Source organism: Myotis daubentonii, chromosome 4 (assembly GCF_963259705.1).
Source record: "Myotis daubentonii chromosome 4, mMyoDau2.1, whole genome shotgun sequence".
Taxonomy (NCBI): domain Eukaryota; kingdom Metazoa; phylum Chordata; class Mammalia; order Chiroptera; family Vespertilionidae; genus Myotis; species Myotis daubentonii.
In genome coordinates, this window is record NC_081843.1 from 101207713 (window position 1) to 101232823 (window position 25111).

Here is a 25111-nt window from a genome sequence, read left to right on the forward strand (position 1 = left end):
TTTACCATACCTCTTTTTTTATTTATAGTAGAAACAATATGAAAATGCGAGAAAACGTCAGCCTCAAACACATCAAGGAGGCCAGTATATGGTTAGCCAAGATTTGAAGTATTTTGTATTTATTGAAATTCACGACAGACTAGCATAGTACCACCAAAATAAAAATTACCAAAATAAACTAGAAAAGTATTTCCAAAATTAGTTAGCCCAAGAACTGTCTATTGTTGCTATAACACATTTCTGGAAATAGCTACTGAAACAGCACAAATGTATTATCTTACAGTTCTGGAGGTCAGAGGTCCGGCCCAGGTGTCACTGGGCTAAACTCATGGCTCTGGCAGGGCCGTGTTCCCTCCTGGATGCTCCAGGGTAGGCCACTCCCTTGCCTTTTCCAGCTCCCGGAGGCTGCACGCATCCCTTGGCTTGTGGCTCCTCCCCCATCTTCTACACCAGCATGTCGCATCTCTCCCTACTGTCCTTCGGATTTCTCACTTCCCTCTGACTCTGACACTCCTCCAATCCCCTCTTCCACTTGTCAGGACTCTTGTGATTATATTGGATTCCCCTGGAGAACCCAGACTAATCTCCCTCTAACCAGGTCAGCAGACTAGTACCTTCATTCCACCTGCAACTTTACTCTCCTCTGCGTTTAACCCAACGTATTCACAGGTTCTGGGATTAGGATTTAACATCTTTCTGGGAAAGCAGAGAAAGGGGGCATGATTCTATCTACCACGCATTCAATACACATGTCAATACACCACAGTTTAATATTTTCCTGACAGCTTAATAACTGTCATTCAGTTCCTTAATCTACAGAATTTATCATTTTTTTCTATATAAAACATATTAAACTGGCCAGATGTAACAATAAAAAATGCAAAAAGATATAAAACAAATTGTACAACATTACAAAGTAGTGGTCATTTGTGTGTATATGTATAGATATAAAACTATACATGTATACATATGGGTATGTGTGTGTGTATACCCATAATTTTACAGTTAATCAAGTGGTTCTAGAAAATCAATATACCATAGATTCCTGGGAAGCTAATGCTTATAAAATAAGGCCATGTTTATGAGGATCCAAAATCAACCAAAGACAAGATTCTTAATGAAGTACGTAAAAGTCAGAAACAAATTCATTCTTTCTAGGTTAGTAGGAAAACCTACTCATTTTCTTTGCTCCCGTTGTTGGTCTTGTCCAAAAGAAACGTTCTCGTGCTTGTCTAGGCCCACCATGTGTGAAGTGACCACAGCCCTCACGAATGAGGTCAAACCACGACCCACAATGAATTAGTGCAGCTGCTTTGGAGGAAATCACTGGAAAACAGAGAAAAGCCACCTGTGCACTGCTGCGTCCCATGTACCTGTAACTCCAGGGAAGGGCCTCATTCCTTCGGTGGCTACAACACTAGTTTCTGTTTTCCAGGAACACTTTACTGGCAGGTGTGACCACTGTCATCTGCAGGCGCCCGGTCCCCGCCAGACTTAAAAGACAGGTACGTGGTAGTGACGGTCATTCTCGGTCAGCAGGGAGATCTGCGGCCACTCCCTGAGTGGCTCCTCTGGGTAGCAGACTTCAAAGTCCCTGGAGTTAAACTTGAACAGTCTGAACACTTTTATCTTGACCTCAAGGGCATATCCAAGTATAAACATATCAATCTGGGGAAGAGACGAAAGAGAGGTCACAGATACACATTTCCAGAATCCTGCCCTCCCACCAGCGGGGGAGCACGCTCTTCAGCAGCTTGTGACATGGCGTGCTTATTGACAGACCCACGCACGAACCACTGCGTGGGCACGGGGTTAGGGGCAAATGCAGGGGACAAGCGGAGGAGCATCTCTCTAGACTAGCATGAAGAAATCACAGGGAGAGCTGTTTGGGGAAAATCTAATAAAAAATAAGGGAATGCTCGTAATAAAAATTACACTGTTTTCCCACCAGTGTTACATCATTTTAAATCAATTTGTGTAAAAAGTGCAGATGATTTTGTGCACCTTCTGGGAAAGCAAAGCAAAACAATACAAAACAAAAAATCCTTTTCTATGGGGACATAAAAGCATTCTTTGGATTTAGAAAAAAATTCAATAATTTCTATTTATCTGCAGTAAGTAACCGAATGCTTTCCCAAACCTTATCTCATTTTCCGACTGGAATTTCTCCTGGTTCACCTCCGTTGTGGGAGAACCTGTTATCAACTGAGAGGCAGCACGCAAGCTCAGAAAGGCTCCCCGGCACCCTGCTGGAAGGGCACACGGCAACCAGCTCAGAGCAGTGAGGCTCGTTACTCTTCTTTTCCGCCCTTCAGGGGCAATAATGCCAACCGACCACTCTGCGCAGCTGGTCTTATCACTGCTGAAAGCAAACACCAAACCTATGTGTTCAAGTATTGCCACTATCCTCCTTGATCAAACACACACAGTTCTGCCCCACGTACCTGCTCTAGTCCACAGGTGTCGCCGACAGAATTTAGGTGATTCATCATGAAGCTCAAAGGATCGGATGACGTTTCCCGGGAAAACAGGAGTCTGAAAAGACTGGGAATGACCTTTTTCATCTTCATTTGTTCATAAACTTCAGTGACCTGATACAGCATGATGAACTTTAAAGCTTCATACAGTTTATATTCCAGAATGGCATCAGAGAAAAGGATGTTGCACATGCTTCCTCTCTTGTGATAATCTCTAATTCCACTGAATTCAGTCCACTAAAAACAGCCGCAAAAGTGAAACTTAGAAGGGTAAGGCTGAATGTACACAACACTGCATAACCTTTTTTTTTTATTATCCTCACCCTAGGATATTTTTTCCATTGATTTTTTTTTAGAGAGAGTGGGGCGGGCGGGGAGAGAAACATCAATGTAAGAGAGACACATGCACTGGTTGGATCGAGCCTGCAACCGAGGTACATGCCCTTGACTGAGAATTGAACCTGAGACCCTTCAGTCCTTCAGCTGACACCCTAACCACCAAATAAACCATCCAGGCAAAACACCGCATAACTTGTAAAGTACTTATAAAATAAAACTAATAGAGGGGAGTGGAACTTTAAATTTTCATTTTATATCTTTTGATATGGATTTTTTTTAAACCATAAGCATTTATTAGTTTTACAATAACAAACTAGTTTCAATGAAATAGTTTTTCACAAAAGCACCACCCAGTAGGTAAAATACTAAGCAAGTCAGTTTCCTAAAACTGCTTACGATGGCTGGGTTAGGCAAAGGCTATTCCAGCGGCCAACAGTGATACACCAACAGTGCTTTAAACCCACCTCTGCCAGGCACAGCTGAAGTCACTCTACGTGTGTTGTCTCATTGAATCCTCACCAGAACCGTACACGGTAGATACTATTTACAATTCACTTTTACAGATAAGAACACTGTGACCCAGAAAGGTTATGGTGTTTCCCAAGGAGGACTCATTCCAACAACCCCAAATCTGTTTTTATTAACCAGTTAACTGCCATGATATTTTGAATTTAATTAAAAAAGGTCTGCCACTTGCATCTATAGACACTTATGGCGTACAAATGGTTAAAAGGCAGGAAAAACTCCGACTCAAATGATAACATCTTTGTCCTCGCCCAGTAATGAATAGGGCGCATTCCAGAAGGGCCTTTCTGAGCGTCCTGTCTGGAGCTTCACCTTATATTTCTGGGGACACAAAGGCCCATGACCGTTCAGGTTTCTGGCCAGCCCACAAAGGGCTCCGTAGCCCGTAACGGGCCTAACTATCATGTAGAACAGCAACACTGCTCTCTCTCGTTTGTCACTTGAAAGAGAATGAAGATCAAGAAGAAACCATCAGTTACCTGAAGCAGCTTGCTGCCTGCATCTCCCACTTAGCTGACAGAAAATGATATGCCTGACATCAGAGAAAAGTGGCCCCATTTGGGGCAGATGCTTTCATCCCTAGCCTTTTACCCCAGCCGCCACTCACTCACCTGTGTTTTCAATAATTCCACACATTTACGCAATTTCCCAAACACATTCGAACCCGTATAGTTCTCAGGACCAAAGCTGTATTGCTGGATCCAATTACAACCTTGTGAAAAGAGCAGTTTTTCAGGAAGCTTAAAAAAAAAAAATGCCAAAAATGATTAGTATCTCCATGTTTATTATACACAGTTTGGAATATGTCATAGCACATAATCTTATTTAGCAATCTTCATCTAGAAAGGCTATGACTACAGTTAAGGAGAACTATATAGTCATTTTCTTTTAGATTTGTGGATTCTGTGATATGGATCATATTCTTAATTCACAATTTCACAACTGATGAAAATTTAAATATAAGATTATGCCTAAAATAAATAAATAAATAAATAAATAAATAAATACATAGAAATGTATCTATGACCATACTAGTTAAAACAAAACAAAAAAAACAAACAAAAAAATTAAATCTACAGAAACGAACTTTTTGAATAAAACATTTCCAAAACTACCTAGATATAACCCTTTAGAACTTATATTTAACCAATGTTAGAGCAACATAGTATATCTGGGAAGATGTGGATTTTAGAATGATGCACGTTGGTGTTCAAACCCAGCCCTGCAACTCGCCAGCTGGGAGGTGACTCAACCAGCAGATTATTTAACTGCTCAGCCTCATCCTCCACTGTAAATCAAGGACAATTTTACAGGATTCTTGTTGGGATGAAGTAAGATTATGGGACATGTAGGAATCTGATCCATCGTAGGCATCCCATGCATCTCCCACCCGCTCAGCTTGTGCAGCAGGCTAGCACACCGCATACACCTGTCAAGTATTTGCTAGATAAAATGAAACTAATAAAAACAATTCAAAATTAAAAACGTTAAGGAACTAGAACGTGTGTAGCTATATATATATATATATATATATATATATATATATATATATATATATATATATTATATTTCTTTGCTCCTCCGACTTAAATGTATATCCTAGATTAAGCATACTGCATTCAAAATAAAAATTCAGGTTATCACCAAGAAGGCACTATCTTCTGCTGTTAAGAAAATGAAAAAATAAGGCACAGTCTGGGAGAAAATATCTACAAATCACATATATGATAAAGCACTTGCATTCCAAATATATAAAGGATTCTCAAAACTCAATCAATTAAAAGATGATTTTAATAAATGGGCAAAAGATTTGAACAGACATTTTTCCAAGAAGATAATATGGATGGCAAATGAGCACAGGAAAAGACGCTCAACCTCATAACTCATCAGGGAAAGGCAAACTAAAAGTAGAATGACACTAGCACATACCGATTATAAGCTAGTGTCAGTGAAACTAGCTGAAACACAAATGAAATAAACAAAAACCCTGACACTACCAAGTGCTGGTGAGAACGTGGAGCAACTGGCACCCTGACACATTCGTGATGGGAGTGCATCATGGCGGCACCACTCGGAAAAGGTGGGTGGGCAGGTTCTTATAAAGTAAGCACACCCCTAACATAAGACCCAACAATGCCTGCCGGAAGCCGGTCCATCCTTGCTGCTTGACAGCAAGGGGAAGAAACATATGTTTCAAGGGACCTGGCATATATGGCATACTGTTCTTAATATGTTTGTTCCCTTTCTTGGCACTATGTGTTTTATTCAAGGTCACCTCTCCGAGAAAGGTTGTTTCCCCAGGTAGGGATTTTCCCCTGAAGTTAGGGAGGGAATAAAACCTCTTAACTAAGTGCCAGGCGGGTAATTAATCACTTTAACTACGAACAATCATGCTTAAGCTACATAATCTTTACTCCCTGGAACGGAGATAAGAAACACCCTAACCTTTGGAATGGAAATTGACAGGATTAAAATCAACTGGTATAAATACAGATGTAACAAGACAATAAAACACAGAACCTGGCTGGAGATCCTGGAGGGAGAACCTCGCTATGCTGATCAACTGAACACTGCTTCCGTGTCATTCCTTCTTCGCCGACTCTGTCCCCACCTATGGGAACCCCTGGACCTGCTGGGGATGGGCCCCAGCAAATGCCCCCCAAAAGGAATGAAAACTTATGTTCATAAAGATTTTGTGGGAATATTTATACCAGCTTTATTCACAGTATTAAACACTGGAAACAATCCAGATGTCTTTCAGCTGGTGAATGGATAAACTGTCACATTCTTGTCAAGGAACATCACTCAACAATAAAAAGGAACCAACAGCACATTCGTGGAACCATCTGGGTGAATTGCACATGCATTATGCTAAGTAAAAGACCTTGATGCAAAAGGCCACCTACTGGATGATTCCATTTATATGACATTCTAGAAAAGGTAAAACCACAGGGACAGAAGACAAATCAGTGGTTGCCAGGGGTTGGGAGTGAGAGGCCTGGCTATGAAGGGAAACGAGGGAACGTCTGGGGTAGTAGTTACACACTGTATGTATTTGTCAAAAGTTAACTATAGTAAAAGAGTAAATTTTAGTAGCCCATGTTACTTATAAAGGACAGCTGCCTCTCTCGATGGCAGTTAAAAACAAAACTGAGTATAATTACCTTTCTGAGATGGTCTATTACAGTGGTCAGCAAACTCATTAGTCAACAGAGCCAAATATCAACAGTACAACGATTGAAATTTCATTTGAGAGCCAAATTTTTTAAACTGAAACTATATAGGTAGGTACATTGTTATTAACTTAATTGGGGTACTTCTAAGGCTTAGGAAGAGCCACACTCAAGGGGCCAAAAAGCCGCATGTGGCTTGCAAGCCGCAGTTTGCCGGCCACTGGTCTATTAGCAAACGGACATGAGAGACAGGGGACCTGGTCAAAGGATCTCCCAGAGTTCCTTCGATCTCAGGCCACCCTGCACACCTGGCCGCCGCCCACAGGAGGCCCGGAGTGGCTGTGGTACAGTCACCGTCAAGGTGAGTCTCACGTGTTTCCCATGTGAGGACATACCTTAACGATGTCTTTTTCTTTCATCCAGGATGGAAAAGAAAGGCCCTGGCTGAATATCTGAAATAACACCGATCTCAGTGCGTCGTAGTTATCTCTCTTTACTTGTCGAACACATTTAATGTGATGCCGCCAAAACAGCTCCTCGTACGCCTAGTGGCACAAAAAGAGGAAGTTCTTTTATAAAGTCCACGGGATAAGAAGTTCAGGAAAGTGAGTGCAATACATTTTCAGTGAACCGTACTCCTAAATAAAGCAGACAATACAAATAAAAACAATTACAAGTGATGCACTGGACCACATGTCATTTCAAAGTGACCTGTGTGTAGAGAGACGGTGCCATGCTCGATAGCACGTTCCTGGAAGCCCCGGGCCAGGGAACATCACTGTGGGGAAGTCATGGACAGCCTGATCACAGTGGAAAACGCTGCACACTTTAAAACCATGCTAAGAGCTATTTTAAATGCACCACCTTTTTTTTCTTCTTCTTCTTCTCCTTTTTCTTTTTTTGCTAGTGACAAGGCTAGGCAGCACTGCTGGGGATGTTTACCAAAACTGATCCAATGGAAAATTCTAAAAATCCTCTAAATACTTTTGCTAAGCGGACTGATCCCTACAACAACAGAAATCTCCCCTCCTGTGCAGAGGTTTCACAGGCCTGGCCAGGAGAGCCGAAAAGAGCCGATTTTGAGATTTCTGAAATCACAGACTGAGTTCACCCCCGTTCTCGAAGGCATTGGCTGTAGGTAAAAGGCCCAAAGCCAATGGCCTAGCAACTGTTTAGCTTTTAAATTAGAGCCATCGTTGTCCCTTGTGCCACTTTTGGTATCACTGGATCCATAAAGCAGAATGGAATGTTTGTTCTCTGACTTTTTCACACACACATTCTCCATCTTCCATGACCTTGACAAACAGACACACCTTCCTCATCAGCTTGGCTCGGGGCGTGTCCCCTTTCCATTCTCTTGCACAATAGCTGAGTAAATCAACTTCCGCCTCCACGCTGAGGTTCCCTGAACCAAAGGAAAAATAAAAGGCAGTTAATTTTCCCTTTCCTCTTCCTTCTTGAAACCTCTCTGCGCCTTAAAAATAAGGAAAGATACGCATGAAAACACTTACTTTTGAATTTTCTTTGCAGATATCCACTCCACCTAAAAGACAAAGAAAATAATAATTCCAAAATTGGGACAAGAATATTTTAGAAATCTAAAGATGCTACAACCACCTACCATTTCAGCCGGTGCCCTAAATGGAAGTGCAGCCTTCGGAAGTAGCAGAGGGTGGCCACCAGCAAGGAAACCGCCAACATCACGGACCCCTTTGCTATTCCCCATGCGGTGTCTAAGGCGTGGCTTGTGACTAGTGCCCAGGAGTGAACTTGGCCATTTCCTACAAAAATTTAATTGGAAAAAAAAAAAAAAATCACATCACAATTCCATAAGTTCGCTTTGTTCAAGGGGGAAAAAAGACACATTGGATAATTTTACCTGCAGTGTCTATGATTGATTTATATAAACACTGCTTACAACATTCAAAAATTCAATCTGGCCGAAACCGGTTTGGCTCAGTGGCTAGAGCGTCGGCCTGTGGACTGAAGGGTCCCAGGTTCGATTCCGGTCAAGGGCATGTACCTGGGTTGCGGGCACATCCCCCATGGAGGGCGTGTAGGAGGCAGCTGATCGATGTTTCTCTCTCATCGATGTTTCTAACTCTCTATCTCTCCCCCTTCCTCTCTGTAAAAAATCAATAAACTATATTTTAAAAAAAATTCAATCTGAAAAATTAAAGAAACGCCTTGTTCTCCTATATAATCAGTGTCATATACAAGAATATCTTTGTTCCCAAAATTCAAGAGGAAGAGTGCAAACAGGAGTGTGGGTTCCGGAATGCCTCAAACCTGAGCCCAAAGCCTGCTTCTCCTCCTAACCTCGCTGTGTGCCTGCGGGAAGCCTGGCTTGTCTTCATTGTGAAAGAGGGGTACACCACTGGCCTCCCTGGGGAAAGACGGAATGAAATGACCTGGGACCCAGCACAGGGCGCCGTGCTGGGTGCTGAACATCCAGCACATGGGGGAGGGGGACGATCACAGCAGGGGCCTCTGGTGATGCCGCCACCATCCACTTATTCTTAACCCTTTGCGGTCCAATTTTATTTTTGGAATTCAAACAGTCTGGTCCAAATTAATTGACGGGATTGAATGTTGAACTTTTTAATGTTCTTATTTTAAAGTTTAAACCAAAAATTCACTGGTTATATTATTAAGTATGTTCAATCAAAGAGTTGATTCTTTAAAACATTTCATAGTGTAGTATCTTTTGAAACATTTCCCCACACGCAACCCAGCGCCTTACTGACAATGCAGATAATCGCAGCGGTTTGCGGTGTCAACCTCAGCTCCACCTTGGACTTGCTCCTAGCGCCTGGTCTGTCGAGTCAGTCTGGACGTTGGACCGAAAAGGGTTAAACAGTACAGGCCATATCATGGCATCACCGTATGCACGGAATGGGTGACTCAAACAGCCGGCGCACAGACATCACTGCGGGCGAGCGGCCCTGAGGAGTCTTGGAGACAGATGTGCTGCTGGGTCCACACTCCCACCCTGATTTGACAAGGGGGGCGCCGGACAGGCCTGGAGAGCTCAAACGGGGCACTTGCTGTATTGCGCTAAGCGGGGAGATTCCTAATGATTCTATGTTTGCGCATGTAAAATGCTGAAGCCCAAATGAGGAAGAGGACTTCTGAACGGTGGCCAAACCTCCTGGGGTTCATTGTGAAACAGTTTCTTCCGCAGTACGAGGTTTAGGAAAATTCCAGTGATTAACGGAGTAAAAGCTTCCTCAGTCTGGAGTCTCCACTTTTAGCATTTTTGATCATCCTTGATGGGCATTTACACTCTCAATAAAGAATTTACCAGGAGATAAAGAAATGGAAAAAATTACCAGCAAATAAAAATACTATTATTTTTATATTATTACTGAACGGGTGATTATTGTTTAGAATTGATTAAATATTCATTATAGACTTACTCCTACCTAGAAATTTAGTAAAACTTTTTTTTTTTTTTAGTAAAACTTTTTATGAATTGTTTAAAAGTGTAGAGCCATACTGCTTTACATGTGTAATTTAAACTTTTGCTAATTCAGTCTGATTTCTCAACTTTGAAAATTCTGGTATGTGCAAATATTTTTAGTAAGTCCTTAAATTCACATAAGAACTAGAATATTGTCTGTGATGCATAATTTCTCCTATTGTGGTCATAAACATTTTCTAGAAAAATGAAATGTTGCACAAGATTTTAGTTTGTTTTTTCTCTTCATATCAACACCATAACAAGTTGAACAACTTTTTATGTCACTACATAGATATACATTATTCTCTTTTTTAAATTCTCACCCTGAGGATATGTTTTTCATTGATGAGAAAGAGAGAGAGAGAGAGAGAGAGAGAGAGAGAGAGAGAGAGAGAGAGAGAGAGAAACATTGATCGGTTGCCTCCTGTACACTTCCCGACTGGGGATTGAGCCCACAACCTAGGCATGTGTCCTGACCAGGAATCGAACTCTCATGGGATGACACTCCAACCAACAGATCCACACTGGCCAGGGCTACAATATTCTTTTTAAAGAATGCATAACATTGCAGTCTAAAGACAGACCATCACCTCCCTAGCCATTGCCTAATTGATAAACACTTTCTTGTTTCCATTATCTACTTACAAACATTGCTGAGACAAACATTCCCCAACAGCCCTTGTGGCTCATGACAGCTCTTAGGATAATTTCAAGAAGAGGAAACTCTGGGTCAAAGGGTGTGCACATTTTTAGTTTTGACAGATGTTGCCAAAGTGCCTTCCAAAGCAACACTGCCAATTAACACTCCCACCCCGGCCCGGGAGCGCCCGTTTCCCTGAGTCCCACACCAGCTATGAATTATCGCTGCAATCTACATTTCTCCTTTTGGGAAGAGCCTTTCACAGCACTGCCTGCCTCCCACTGGGCGGTCTCATCTGTCCATGGACTTGGAGAGCCCGCGGCCTCTCAGGTGGGGCTTGGCTGAGCCCTCGGAGCGGCTCTGCTCCCACGTGTCACAGACTCCATCTGACCTGCTGCATGCCTCAAGTCACCATCTGGCCACTAGGGTATTTGATTTGAGACCCCACACGGGGGCCTTCTGAGCATGAGGCCTGTGATGCAGCTGCCCAGGCCTCCAGCAGGACTCACTGCAAGCCATGGTTCTCCCTGTTCCTACACACACACACATACACTTCTCTGGCCTCCGGTCCTTATCCTCAAAGTGAAACCCTGCCTCCAACCCAAGAAAGGGTGATAGCATCAACTTATCAGAAAAACACATGAGGCTCAATCCCGCCTTCTCAGGCACGCCTAGAACAGAAGCCTGAACTCCCGCTGCCCTCTACCTGGTGTGCCGGCCGTTTTTTGGTCGAATGACCCAAACCAGGTTATCTTGCCTTTGAGTTACGTAGCTGAGGAATCTTCCAATCAGCTTGGCCACTGCAAATAAAGCCTTTAAAGAGAGAATTAAAAAAAAAAAATTCCTGCATGTGTCAATAACTGGATGACCACTCAAAACAGCAGACAGGGAACACCGTAAGTTAGGGGCCTTGCAAACACTATCTATCGTGAGCCCAACTTTTTTTTTTTTTTTTCGTGAGCCCAACTTTGATGATGCCCCGAGTCAAATCTCATTTCCTCAAGCAGAGCTGAGAGCGAATCAAATTCTCTGTGTCAGAGTCTTCACCGGGGTCCCCATTCTGCGGGCCTGCCACGGAGAACTCAGCAACTGTCTGCCCACCACCCCTTCCCCCTGGGCCCCCCACCCTGGGAAAGTCCTCTCCCTAACACGGAACTGGCCTCGTGGGATCTGACACTAGTGGGAAGGGAGAGAAGGTCCCACCACCAGGGATTCAGTCATCCGACATAATAAACAGAGCAGCCAGAGCAAGGGCAAGAAGCGAAGGGAGCGTGGGTGGCAGGAGGCTTTGGAGAATCGCCAGGTAGTGAGGGTGGCAAGGAGACGCAGGAAACAGAAGCATTGCCAGGAATTACAGATCTGATCCTCTTTAACGCTTGTCAAGTGACAAAAATGGACATTTCTTTTTAATACTTTTGGACTGGACCACTTGGGTGGTGGCTGAAATGAGGTGCAATATACAAGCCCCAGGTGTTTCTATCATATTAGAAAGCAGATTAACTAGTTCTCATACGTTGCCCCCGTCATCAGTACTCAAACACGCCCAGAGACCCCAACCCACACTATCAGAAGCTACACTTAGTAAAGACACCCCTGAGTAATTCCCAGAACCTCCTGAAATCAACAACGTGGCTGAGACTAAAATCTCATCTGTGATCTCAGACTATATATGGCAGATGAGACCACAGACTAAAACTGGGGGGGAAAATGCCACCGTTTCTTGTGGTAAAATTCTACTTAGAATTTTTTTCCGTTCTCTAAAATGTACCAAAGCTGAAATAATTCAAACAGGAAACCAAAAGAAAAAAAGAAAGAAAGAAAAACACCTGAAAACAAAACTAAAAGACACTGAAGAGCCGGAAACCGGGTGAGCGTGCAGAGACCCCCGGGAGCCCCAGGCTCGCTCTCACGGAAACTCCTCAATGTCTGGTTGGCCTGGAGCTTCCACGCTGCTCCAGGCCCTTTCCTACTTCCCCTTCCCTGGCCTGCCACTGTCCCTGCTTCTCCTCCCCATCTCCGCCTGCAGCACAGCGGGGCCTGGGGCCCTCTGTGCACTAAACTCCCAGCCCCGGGACTTGCACCTGAAGCAGAGATGGTGGGTCAAGGGCTACCAAGTGGGCCACGGAGGGGAAAATTAGGCCTGAGCTAAAAGGCAGCTTCAGTGCAATGTTTGAGACAGCAGCGGGGATGAAGATACATACATACATTAAAATCATCTTGCTAAAAAAATGGAGGGTAAGAAATGCTAAATTTAATTTAATAAATACACCAGATATTTCTGTCTGCTGCAATGCCATGTTATGGTTAATCACCAGGAGATGGAAGAAAGAGTGGCCAAGAGAGACGGGTGGGTTAGGAAGCAAAGGGGGTGGGGAGGCGGCACTCCCAGGCAGCTGTAACTCCCCCTGTGGCAAAGCAGTGGGGGGTGGGGGCGGAGTGCAGAAGGGAGGAGACACACACACACACACACACACACTCACACTCACACGCACATCAGAGGTGTTGGGTAAATTTTCCACACTTTTCTGAGCTGTGTCATGGAACACTAATCCCTTTGAAAAACACGACTCCTTCTGGGTGAGTCTGATCAAGGGAGGGAGGTGCCGCAGAGAGGAGTACACTGGGCCAAGTGGGCAGGGAAGGGCCTGGAAAGACCTTCTTCCCCCTGCCCCTCACCCTTTGCTTATCCATGTGGACTGGGCGCTGGGCTGGCAGGCAGTGAAGTGACATGAAAGATACACAGCCTGTTCGGCCGGGTGGCTCAGTTGGTTGGAGCATCATCAGTAAGAATATGAGGATTAAGTGTGGGGGGTGGGGGTGGGGGCGAGAAATATATACAGCCTGCCCCAGGGAGCTCATGATCTGGTGGTGTGATGTCTTCCTGTCAGGAAAGGCTCCTGGTCAGCTTGTCCAGGCCCACAGTGCCACTACCCACGCTCCCCGGGGTCAGCGCATCCTGGTGTGGGGGACTGGCCAGGACACAGAATAACACAAGCCCTGGGATGCCCAGGCGGCAGCAGACCTCCATTCCCCAGTGGGCCAGCTCTCTCAGGTCAGTGTGAGAAACTCAGAGGCTCGAGAATAAAGCATTCGTCCAAGCAAACTCAGCAATATGGGAACAGAATGATGGACATGCAGAACAAATCCTGATAGGCCATCAAGGTTTCTAATAATTGGGAGCACTGGGAGACTATGAGAGATTTTCCAAGGGTCAGCACGGCCGTGTGAAAAACTGAGTTTAAATGGTCTTGGCTCTTGTAAAACCATAGGACGGTTGTTTTTATATCAGTCAGGGGAGAAATATTCAGAAAAAAAAATCCTCTTAGTAAACCTCTGAAATGGTGAAGTCAAAAGACTTTCTATATGCTTTTGCATTTCAGGTATTAGTTCTGCTCAATTAAGAAACGACAGTTTTCCACTTAGTGAAGTGCTATGACCAACAACTACAAGATCCGTATCACTGCGCAGGAGAAGCACCCAGTGAAAGGCTTGTATCTTGAAAGTCATGGTCAGCAAGACATTCCGTGGCAGCCCTGTCGTGCAACCTACTTCAGCGTTTAGCACAACCCCCACAGGACTGGGCTTGTTTTACCAGGGCTCCGGCGAAACTAGGAGTGTCGGTAATACAACAGGAAACTGCTCCTTGCCAAACACTGAGAAGTGTGTGTGTGTGTGTGTGTGTGTGTGTGTGTGTGTGTGTGTGTGTGATACCATCAGAGCTCAGATGTGTTTATTTATTTATTTATCGGGCACATCTTTAGGAGTGTTAAATGCAACCCGTCATAGTAAAAGGTCTAAGTTTATTTGTCTAACCATGGAGGGGTTTTAAAAACCACCCAACTACTAAGTCACAAAGCTGCAGGTGGGATAAGCTTCAGGTGAAGAGCAAGGTCATCCTTCCCAGGAAATCCCAGAACTCCAGGGTCACTTCAGCCAGCCAGCAGGCTCCCTGGCTGGGTACAAGCAATGGGTTTGGCAAAACAGGCCCGGGACTCTGCCGCTTTGTAGCTGGGGGACCTCAGCTAAATTACTCCGCCTCTGTGATCCCCAAGAGTCTCCCAACGGCAGAGACCAGCAGTGACGACTGAGAACTGGAACACACTCAGCCATGAGAGTGCCCGTAACCACAGGCACTAACCACGTAGATGCAGACTCTCCAGTCCCTGATACAGTCTCCCCGCCATCTCCTCTTGGACAGTGTTATATCCCTCTCCGCATGGGCACTCACTCCCTTCCGTGGGAGTCCACTTCCTTTTCTGGAATGTTTCTCTTCCTGGTCAAAACCTATCATTACTCTATGAATATAGATTAAGCTCCTCTTGCAGGCCAAGAGTTGATGCTACAGTTGTGAACACAACAGACTATTGTAGGGGCGATTCTCAGATGGACCCTCCAGGTGTGTTTGGAGCACAACCACGGCCAGGGCCCAGAGGAAAGGAAGGTGGCTCTGTCAACAGAGGTAACATGGGAACCGACCTAGACCTGTGTCGGATGAGGGGCAGAGCTGAGACCCTGAGGATGCACCAGAGTTCCTGGGGCCAGGAAAGGGAGGGGAGGCCGGCCAGGCTCAGGTCAGCAGGGCCTTTAGATGCGGTGAGAGACACTGGCGTTTAACTGAAGAGCAAGGAAAGCGCCCTAAGGGTTTGAAGCAAAAGGCTGATGTGATCAGATCTGTAACCACAATTTAAGTCGTTATTGCTTGGGGTCATGAGACACGTCTGATTCCTGTCTGATTCCTCTTCTGTATGACAAGCTTTCAAATCTTTCACAGAATCACAGAATGCTTTGCGCTGAAGGCACTGGGATGCCACTGGCTCTCCGAGGCCTGATTCCCTCCCCCAGGTGCTCCCTCTGTGCTCCACCCACCCACACGGTAGGCAGGCCCACACTGTAGGCAGGCATATTCATGACGCGTCCCCCACTGGCCTGAAGGCACCTCTAAGGTGGAAGCTGACTCTTCATTCACTGTGCACCTGGTCACCTGAGGAGCTGTCGCACGCACCTTTGAGGTGAAGACACTGAAGCCCAGAGAAAGCAAGAAGTCTGAACTTGAACCCATGTGTTCTGACTCAAGGTCAGGGTGCCCTCTGAGCTAAACTACATACATGCTGCCTCCACTGAGTGATTCTCTCCCAAGAATTCAAACAATGAACACGCATGGACTTAGAAGGCAGCTATCACTTCCACTAGATTAAACCTTCTCTGAACCAGTTCTCACACGCCATGGTTTGCACTGTCCCCGCCACTCTTCACTGTCTCTTCCTTGTCCTAGCCACTGGTCTCTGAACCCAGGAACCATCCCCGGCAACCAGACGAGACGTCGGGATGGGCCCACCACGGATGGAAGCACACGGCAGAAGCTCCCTGTCCCTCCTCAAGTCTTTACCTCTCTCCTCTCACGAGCCCATCTACCTTTACGTGCTCCTTCAGGGCTGTGCTCCTAAAGAGAAGCCGGTGGCCTCAACACCGTCACATCACACACGAGAGCTCTGTACTCCAAGTCTATGGCGCAGGAACATCCATACCACCTGGGCACTGAGAACCACAGTCCAGGGCGCCTGCGTCTACAAGACCCCACGCCTCCCCCACACACGGAGTCTGAGGCGCCTGAGATTCTCTGAGGAGCAGAGAATCACCCGGCCTGGCTGTCCTGGGCATTTTCCCATTAACTGGGCTGGGGCCCAGGTACCCATCCTTTTTGAAGTTCCCAGGTGATTCCAATGTATTGCCGGTGCTGAGAGACAGAGTGGTGGGGTAAGGCTGCCTCCACCCTTGGCTGTTGCTGTTATCTCCAATGTATCATCACATGCCAATTCATTTCCAAAATTATGGTTAAGAGAAACCATGCAGATCAAGAAAAGTCTCACTGGTCGTGTCATCCAACTGCGTGCAAGTGCGGCCTGTGCTTTGCGCCTCTTCTGTTGGCCCATGTGAGGGACGGCGTTTACTAGTCAGCTGTTGTTTTTCTATGGCTGGGAGCCACCTTACCTACAAAGGAACTTTCCTGAAGTTAATAATAAAAGAGCCCAACTATTAATGTGACCTCCAGGGAGGTGACCAACTCATCCTGGCTGGCCTGGGACTCTCCTGGTTTTAGCACTGAAAGCTCCATGTCCCAGGACATCCCTCAGTCCCAGGCAAACTGGGACAGTGGTCACCAGTCTGGGGTCCTCGGGGTCTGACCCGGGACCCTCTTCCTAGCCACCTCCCACCCCTCATTTTCTGTCTCTCAGCTCAAGTGTCACTTCCGTGGGCAAAGCTTCTCTGCCTGTTCCCAACCCACAGGCTTGGTCAGATCCCTGCTACCTTCTCCCACAGCACACGGGGTCCCTTTCCCCCACAGCTCTGGCCCCAGTTTATACCAGTGTGTTTGTGTTTGATTGGCGTCTGTCTCCCTGTGTAGGCAAACGGCTTAAGGACTGCAACTGTGTCTGCTTTCTCTCTGCTTTCTTGGTGCTGAGCAACACTATGGGCCGTCAATAAATATTTGCTGAATAAATAAAATGGATCCAGGTAATCCAGATCTAGTCCATACGTCTCCAATACAGAAATGCCAGTGTCCTCTCTCTCTCTCTGGTATGTACCCACTCAGAATAAAGTACGTTCCATCCTCCGTAGGTGCTGGATGTAGCCGTGTGAGTGAATGCTCAGTGTTGTGTGCAATTTTCAGAAGGCTCTGTTGAGAGGGGTGTGTTTCTTGCCCTTGCTCCTCCAGACTAGCTAGAATGTAAGTGTGATGATGGGTGTTCAGCAGCCATTCTGGACCAGAGTAACTGTGGGCGTGGAAGCTATGCATGGTAGAAACAAAGTGGAAAGAGTCTGGCCTCTGACACCACGGAGCCCATTCCAGCCCCGGAGAGCCACCTGGAAGCTCTGACATGGGAGAAATTGATTCATTTGTTTGGAATTGTTCCGTTATTCCACCATACCTAATTCCACCCAGGAGCCTTGATCTTGGTGGTCCCTTCCGACTTTTACCACGTATGTCAGAAACAGGGAGCCGCCAGTGTGTTTTCTCTTCCCTTAACTACACTCACGACAATGGGAAGCAGGAAGTGAGAATGTGAAGTGGTCACCTAGTGGGATGGCTGGAAGGTAGTGGAACGAGCAGGCACCAGGCAGTCGGGAACTCAGGGTCTCATCCTGGAGAACTGGGCGGCTCTGGACCTCAGCTTCCTCCCCTCTGAGCAGACACCAGGGGGCCAAGCCATTAACCACTATTTCCTTTCATCCTCTAAAGGCCTCTTTATGTTAATGTGCTTCAGAGTTCTGTCGGAGGTAGACACATCGGGGCACCAGGCACAGGATTTTAAGTATTTGTGATGCAACTGAAGGTCAACTAAACTCAAAATACTCCTCAGAACTCGCACCACAGGAAATATGCCCTGAGCATGTACAGTAGACACTTGAGAGCTTGACAAATACTAGCAAGTACTCCAACCTTCAGAGGTTGACCTGAACCATAGTTTTGATAAAGAGCCTTCCATGGAGGTGACCGGTTTCCAAAAAATAGCAAGAAAAAAAGGAAGATAGAAAAGACTGGGACAGAGGCGAGAGGGGGTCACGTGTTGTAGCCTCCACATTTTGAATGAATCAATCAACGAGGTATAAATGGGAGAAGACACTGGAACATTAAAGCATGACAAAATGACATTCAGGCAGGTCAGCAAGCATTGGCTGTACAAGGTCTATCATGACAATCAGCTAAGTACCCAGAACTGAATATTGAGATATATCATGGAGAAAACCGATCTAATAAACTCTCTCTCAGTTCAGATGATTCTTCTCTCTGTTTCAGATGCAAAACTGAGACCCAATGTTTATACTAATAATTCCATTGGCTACGTTTGCATTTTAAAGTGAGCAGCCAAACTAATCCTTAGCTACAAACTGAACTCCGTGTTCATTTTTTAAATGCCAAGTACAGTGACAAAGATCTGATCTTGTCCATGGACATCAGTGCCATCCAGCCCCTCATGCCTAGATAGGGACTGATTACATTCAGCCCACGCAGGCACTGGCTTGCCATCTCTTCCACTTCTCCTTCCCTATCAGCCCTTCTGCTTCCTTCACGGCCTTTCGACCTGTCCTAGCAGAGCATTGAGTTCTCATGGCACTTTAGCGATCACACAGGAAAGCCGAGGCCTTCTTGCCACAGGTCAACAAATACATACACCTATGATTTGCCAGGCGTTATTCTAAGACTTAAGGAAAGATTCTCTCTTTACCAGGTAAGAAAGAATTCTGTTCACTTCTCTTAGTCTTAGGAGATTAAATGCTCCGAGGAACACTCCCTGCCCTGGCTTAGAGGAGACACAAATTGTTCCAAGCATGTGCCTTGATGAACTCCCTCCACCAGCACCCAGCCCACCTCGGTCCTGAGCCACGCAGGAGCTGGTCTGTATGCTGAGGCTGTCCCAACCTGGAGAGCAGGGAGCTCACGTCCACTGTAATGGGGACCAGAGCGGGCAGCCTTGCTTCTCTTTTTCTGACAGTCAACCCTTGACGCTGAATGAGATTCTGCTTCTCTCTGAATGGGGCCAGGTCTCCCTTAAGAAACTGACTTCCAATTACTTTATTACTCCCCCTCTTAGAAGACTAACCCTATTATTCATTAAAAAAAAACAATAACAGGGCAGCCCTCGCTGGTTTGGCTCAATGAATAGAGCATCGGACTGTGGACTGAAGGGTCCCAGGTTCAATTCTGAATGAGGGCACATGCCGGGGTTGTGGGCTCGATCCCCAGTAGGGGGCATGCAGAAGGCAGCCAATCAATGATTCTCTCTCATCACTGATGTTTCTCTCTCTCTCCTCCCTTCCTCCCTGAAGTCAATAAAAATATTTTTTTACAAAACAGTAACAGGGCAAGCAAAGAAAGACTTAATAAGTTATTTTAAATTACCGTGTATCTATCATCCAACAATTCTGCATAGACTGAAAGTGAGAGTCACCTGGTTAAATCAACAACGAAAGACTTAAATTCTCAATTCAGAGTTTAGCAAGCATAGCATTTTATGTGCTACAATTTCTGTGATTTGGGTTTATTACCTGGGAATACCAGCGACAGCACTAACAGTACTCTTGATGTCCTAGAAATGTTCCTATAACATGTTTCTATATTCTTATTTTAAACATGATACCACCTGTCTATTCTGGCTCCAATTGAATGAAAAAGTAGAAAAATGGAGCATGACTAGAACAAAAGATTACTGGCAAAATGAGTGTGTAAACAAAAACTTTTCTCTGTTGGTTTATTGTGACGTGACATCTAAATATTCTTCCATTAAAATAATTACAAATCAATAAATGTGTATGGTATACAACCTTGATTTTCAAAAATGGATTGTCCCAAGCAACTGAACCGGAGGATTCAAGTGGACAGGAGAGAAAGGCCAAATACAACTGGTCCGATAACTCCTCCGAGTTCCAGAGACTCCAATAGCCATGTGTGAGGAGCTGTGCCTGCAGGAAATTTTAGCGGCTGACGATAACTTTTCATAATCTCTCTTCTCCTGTACCTCAGACCTGAGAGATACCTGGAGCAACAACAATGGTATAAAGATGATAACCCAACTTTACTTTAGAACCGCGTAAGTGTGATGCCGTAACCTTGGAAACTAGAGTGCTCTCGGGTATAAGCCTGCAGAGTTTCAGGAGACAGAAGCAGACGGTGGTTACGAGTCTGTTGTGGGTGGAGTCACGCCACCAGGGTTTGAATCCTGGCCACTTACTAGCTGGAAACTTTGAGCAAATTCCATAATCATTCTGAGCGTCACAAAGTGGCACTTAGAAAGGTTACATAAGACTACCCGTGGGCATGGTTTCCGCATCCAGCACCAAGAAGAGAAGGAAAATGTCCAACGTTATTGTGACGGGGACAGCACTGGGTGCTACAGGTACATAGGACAGTACTCACCCGCTCCAGGGAGCCAGGTGAAGAAAGGTCACTGTCAATTTAATAATTGTGCAGTCAAGAATGTCCACTTAGCTAAAACACCTGGTACCAAAAGTTACATTTTATTTGGCACTTAATTTAACAGAAAGGTTGAGAGTAGAAGTATAAAGTGGGGCAAACAGGCTGCAAAAACAACTATGGACCACTGGCTTTAAGCATCCTGTTGTGTGTGTGTGTGTGTGTGTGTGTGTGTATGTGTGTGTTTAATTGCAGTGTTTGTTTTTTTCCTAAGCCCTCTAACCATTTTTCAAGTATATTCCAAGTATATTTCAGAGAGGAAGGCAGAGGGAGAGAGAGAGAGAAACATCAATGATGAGAGAGAATCAATGATCGGCTGCCTCCTGCATGCCCCCTATAGAGGATAGAGCCTGCAACCCAGGCATGTGCCCTTGACTGAAATCAAACCCAGGACTCTTCAGTCCGCAGGCCGATGCTCTATCCACTGAGCCAAACAATCTAGGGCTCAAACTATTTTTTAAGGAAGGAAAATATTTCTCCTTAAGGTTATGACTAGCACACCAAGTACCACAGCTACTCACCCCCTCCCCCTTGGCACACACTGCCCACTGCCAGTGCCCCTCCTGCTCCCGGTTCCACTCCTTGAGAGCGAGGCTTTGAGGGCACTGGAATAAGGTTCTAGAATAAGGGCACAATTCTAAGCACAGACTTGTATTGAGAAGGGAAAGTCTGTACCACAATCCTCATCTCGGCTTGCCGCCGACCAGCCAGTGGGTTCCAATCTGCCCTCTCTCTTTAACACAGGAGTGCTCACCAGGTAACCTCACCTGCCTGCCTAGTGTGGCACCTGTGGTCCCCATGGGAACAGGCCAGACTGCTTGCTTGTGGCAGGTCGGAAACATCTGCTTCATACATAGAGCCAGCCACCCTTGAATGGCTTTGGAATAAAAGAATCCAAGACATTAAGAAGGACACGTTCCACCCTAGTCAGTTTGGCTCAGTAGTTAGAGTGTCTGCCTGTGAACTGAAGGGTCCCGGGTTGGATTCCAGTCAAGGGCACCTACGTGGGTTGCAGGCTCAATCCTTGGTCCCGGTCAGGGCACGTTCGGGAGGCAACTAATCGATATTTCTCTCTCTCTGTCTCTCCCTGTCCCCTTCCACTCTCTCGGAAAAATCTTCAGGTGAGGATTAACAACAACAACAAAAAGAAATACACTTTTTAATTAGCAGAAAAGTCTAGGTGAGAAGGGGGGGGTCTCGTACCAGTTTGCATGTGATTCAATTTCCTAAATGGGGATTAAAATGAACAACCACCTCATGCATAAGGTAATGATAGTAATAGCAGCAGCTACTCTGTGAGTACTTACTGTAGGCCACGCACGGTTCTAAGCACTTTATAGGCAATAAATGAGCTAACACACAAGCAGCACTCAAACACATTAGCCATGACCTTTATTTCTAAACTTTTGTTTAGCATTAGACTCTTCACTCCAAACCAAATCTTATACCCAGAACAGCATATAAACCAGGATGGTGGCAGTACAGCTGCTCCATATATAGCTGGAGGGAGGGGGGGGGGAATCCGGCTGATGGTCCCCCATTCCACACTGGGCAATCCTGCTCCCCGCTCTCCCAGCCAGGCCAGCCCCAAGGGACCACCATGGAGTTCCAAGGCTCCTGAGAACACCAACTGAAAGCTCTGAGCCTCAGGTCTTCCCTCACGATTCTCCTAAACGAATGGATGAATAGTGGTGAAGAAGAGCCACCACTCACTTAAAAAGAAACAGTAAAGATGGCTACCAAATCCCCCTGCCCACTTTGTGAGTTTTCTGCTATTGCCCGTTTGCTTTCTATTGTTAAGTATCCCTTGTTATCCTTTGCTATTATCTCAGAAGCAAACCTTGGTCCCTCTCTCTTAGGGGTAGGTTAAAGAGTGGTGGCATCCTAGCTTTGACAAGTGATTTTAAACTTTGTTTTTTCCAAACAGCCCCGACAAAGAAGCGAAACTATGCTCCTACGTCCTCGGAGGTTATGTTTGGGAGAGAAAAGTTTTCCATAACCTGATCCTTGAATCGCATTCTTCCACCACCACGCACCAACTGCAGGCCCCACAGGCTGGAGCAGGGGAAAGAATTCCTGCTGGGCCCACGGTGCTGGCACACCTTGAACGTGGTGCATTGGAAGGAAACATTCCTGGCGATTACGTTAAGCCCAGAGTAGGCACCTTTCCGCCTCTCAAGGCAGCTTTTTCCAGCTGTGACCCTACCTCTATTTCCAACATTGCTTTCTCTGCCAAGATAAGGCAGGGAGAAGGGAAGAAAATAACATAATGAAAAGTTTGAACGAATACACCCACAGGAAATATTTGGCTAATTCTATAATAATCCAAGGTGCAGAAAGGTTGGAAAATGAGTTTATTCTCCAAACTTTTGAGAGTGGGAGGTAAGTCGATCACAGAACTCTGGACTGGGAGGGCCCTGGGGGGTCCAGCTGGCCCAACGCCCTTGTTTTATAGGTGAGGACAGGGAAGCCCAGAGTGGTTATGGCTTCTAGGCACAGTCCTGGGCAAAATGATGCCTAAAACTCACGTCCTGCCTCCCAGAATGGTGCTGTTTCCACTGCACCCAACAGCAAAAGCCCCAGCTGTTGGCTGTGTGAATCAAAAGCTCCTTCCTGCTGGGACCAAGAGCAGCAATCAATACGCAGACCTGGCACCTGCCAACTTCCCATAAACGCTGCAGAACCTGGAGCCCAAATGCAGGGAACAGGCAGGCTCCCCAAATTCAGCGGTGGGCTCACACCCCTGGGATGGTCACCAGAGAGCTACAGAAGGGGAAGGTGCTCAGAGTGGAGAAGCAGTCGTGCCCACCTTCTCGGAGGAGACCAGAAGGATGGCCTGGAAAAAACCCTTCACGTCTAAGGTGAGGACCCCGCTGCCAACGCAGAGGGCGGGGACCCCGAGGCCCAGGCGCGCCCCAGACCTCAGCGACCTGGGCCACACGGCGCTGCGGCTCTGGTCCCTGGTGACACTGTTGTTAAAAAGCCAGTTTTCTGTTGTTTCGCGAGTCTCGCTCGCAGAAAAGGTGTGGGCCACATCCTCTGCCAGCAACGCGCGAAACCCATCAACTTCCCTCCGACGACAATCACGATCTCAGAGGGGACGCCGAGGGGGACCCCGCCGCTCCCCGGAACCCCCACCCGCCCCGCCCCGCCCCGCAAGGCGGCTTCTCCCCCGGGCACCTGCCCTCCCCGCCGAGGCCGGTCGCTGGCTGCCTGGACCCAAACAGCTCAGCCTCCTGAGGACGCAGCTCCTAATCCGATGCAACCCGGTCCCCGACGGCGGCCCAGTCCTGCAGGGTGTGGGGGTGCACACCGTCTCCGCCCCGGTCAGGGCCCCCAGTCTGCCACCCCTCCGAGCGCGGGACTCGTACCCCAAACCCGGGACTGGCCGGCGGGCGAGAGGGCGCCCCACGCTGCCCGGGGTCCCCCCACCCGGCCCGGGACCCACCTGAGGCCAGGGCGCCAGGCCGGTCCCGCTCCCGCTCCCGCGCCCGCGGGGGACTCCTCTGCGCCGCCATGCGGGCCGCGCGCTGCGGACGGGCGCCGAGCCTCGCCGGTGGGTCAGTAGCCGCGCCGGCCGCCGCCAGGCCCGGGATCGCTTCCCAGCGGCGGGCGGGGTGGGAGGCGCGGGGCCGGGGAGGGCGGTCGGTGCTCCCCACCAGGCGCCAGGCGGCCGACGGACGCGCCGTTCCACCAATGACAGGCCGCGGCGGGCCTGTGGGCGGGGCCTCGAGGCTGGAGCGGGGCGGGGATAGGCGGGACCCCAGTTGGGGGGCGTGGGATGCTCCAGAGTGGCGCGGAGGCTGCTCCCGGGACCCAGGCGCTGCTCCAAGGGAAACAGCCCAGGATTTCCACCTGGACGGACCCGGGATCTCCCTGGCACTTTACCCCGATGCCCACGGAGTGGGTCGGGAAGGAAGACACCTGGAGGCTGGGTGGTGGGGAGAGGGACCAGTGCCCTTTTCTCTCCACCTGCACAGTGTCACGATTCCCCTTTCTTAGGTCCCGCCGCTGGTGGGTCAGAGCCTAGGAGGGCGAGCCTGGAAGCCAGATACAGCTTTTCCCCAGGGCCTGCTCCGCGACGTTGGGCATGTTTTCTGATCTTTATTCGCCTCTGGGTCAGCAGGACGGGGTTATGCTTACTTGGAACTCGCAGGTTACTTGAGGAGCGGGAATGTGTGCGTTATTGGCAGAATGAATCCTCTGATAAAATGCTTTGAAAAGGAAAAAATGTGGAGTAGCAAACGGTAAAAATAAACAGCCCAACAATGAAAAGACGCTCACAACAGGTTCTTTTGCCCCCAATTTCATAGTCAGATGGACACCCCCCGACTTTTTTTTAATTTTTTTCAGAAAACAAATAGAACTCCAGTGAACACTTCCTCTTTTTCCAATATACACAATTCCAGAGAAAGATTTTCTTGTGCATGTTTTGGCACCTTTTGAAACAAATTTCACAACTAAAACAAGGTGTGGAAAATACCCTGCTCCCTAGCCGGTTTGCTCAATGGATAGAGCGTT

The 25111-nt window shown here is 47.0% G+C and overlaps 1 protein-coding gene across 1 annotated transcript; it reads right to left on the reverse strand.

Moving 5' to 3' along the window:
- OTULINL (OTU deubiquitinase with linear linkage specificity like) lies at positions 1-24244 on the reverse strand. The gene is made up of 8 exons (XM_059694766.1): positions 24039-24244; positions 8136-8295; positions 8026-8057; positions 7828-7919; positions 6910-7059; positions 3953-4081; positions 2445-2714; positions 1-1668 (listed from the first exon to the last, which is right to left on the reverse strand). Exons 1-8 carry the CDS (start codon positions 24106-24108, stop codon positions 1495-1497), a joined length of 1077 nt encoding a protein of 358 aa, XP_059550749.1. The 5' UTR covers positions 24109-24244; the 3' UTR covers positions 1-1494.
- Between the last annotated feature and the right edge of the window lie 867 nt (positions 24245-25111).

Bases quoted from the DNA above. Each gene is read 5' to 3' on its own strand.
- OTULINL (XM_059694766.1), bottom strand. From the start codon at position 24,108: ATGGCGGCGCAGAGGAGTCCCCCGCGGGCGCGGGAGCGGGAGCGGGAC. The intron at 7,920-8,025 runs GTAAGTGTTTTC...CCTTTGGTTCAG, and splicing joins TCTGCAAAGAAAATTCAAAA to GGAACCTCAGCGTGGAGGCG. The intron at 1,669-2,444 runs GTACGTGGGGCA...TCTCTTCCCCAG, and splicing joins ACACCTGTGGACTAGAGCAG to ATTGATATGTTTATACTTGG.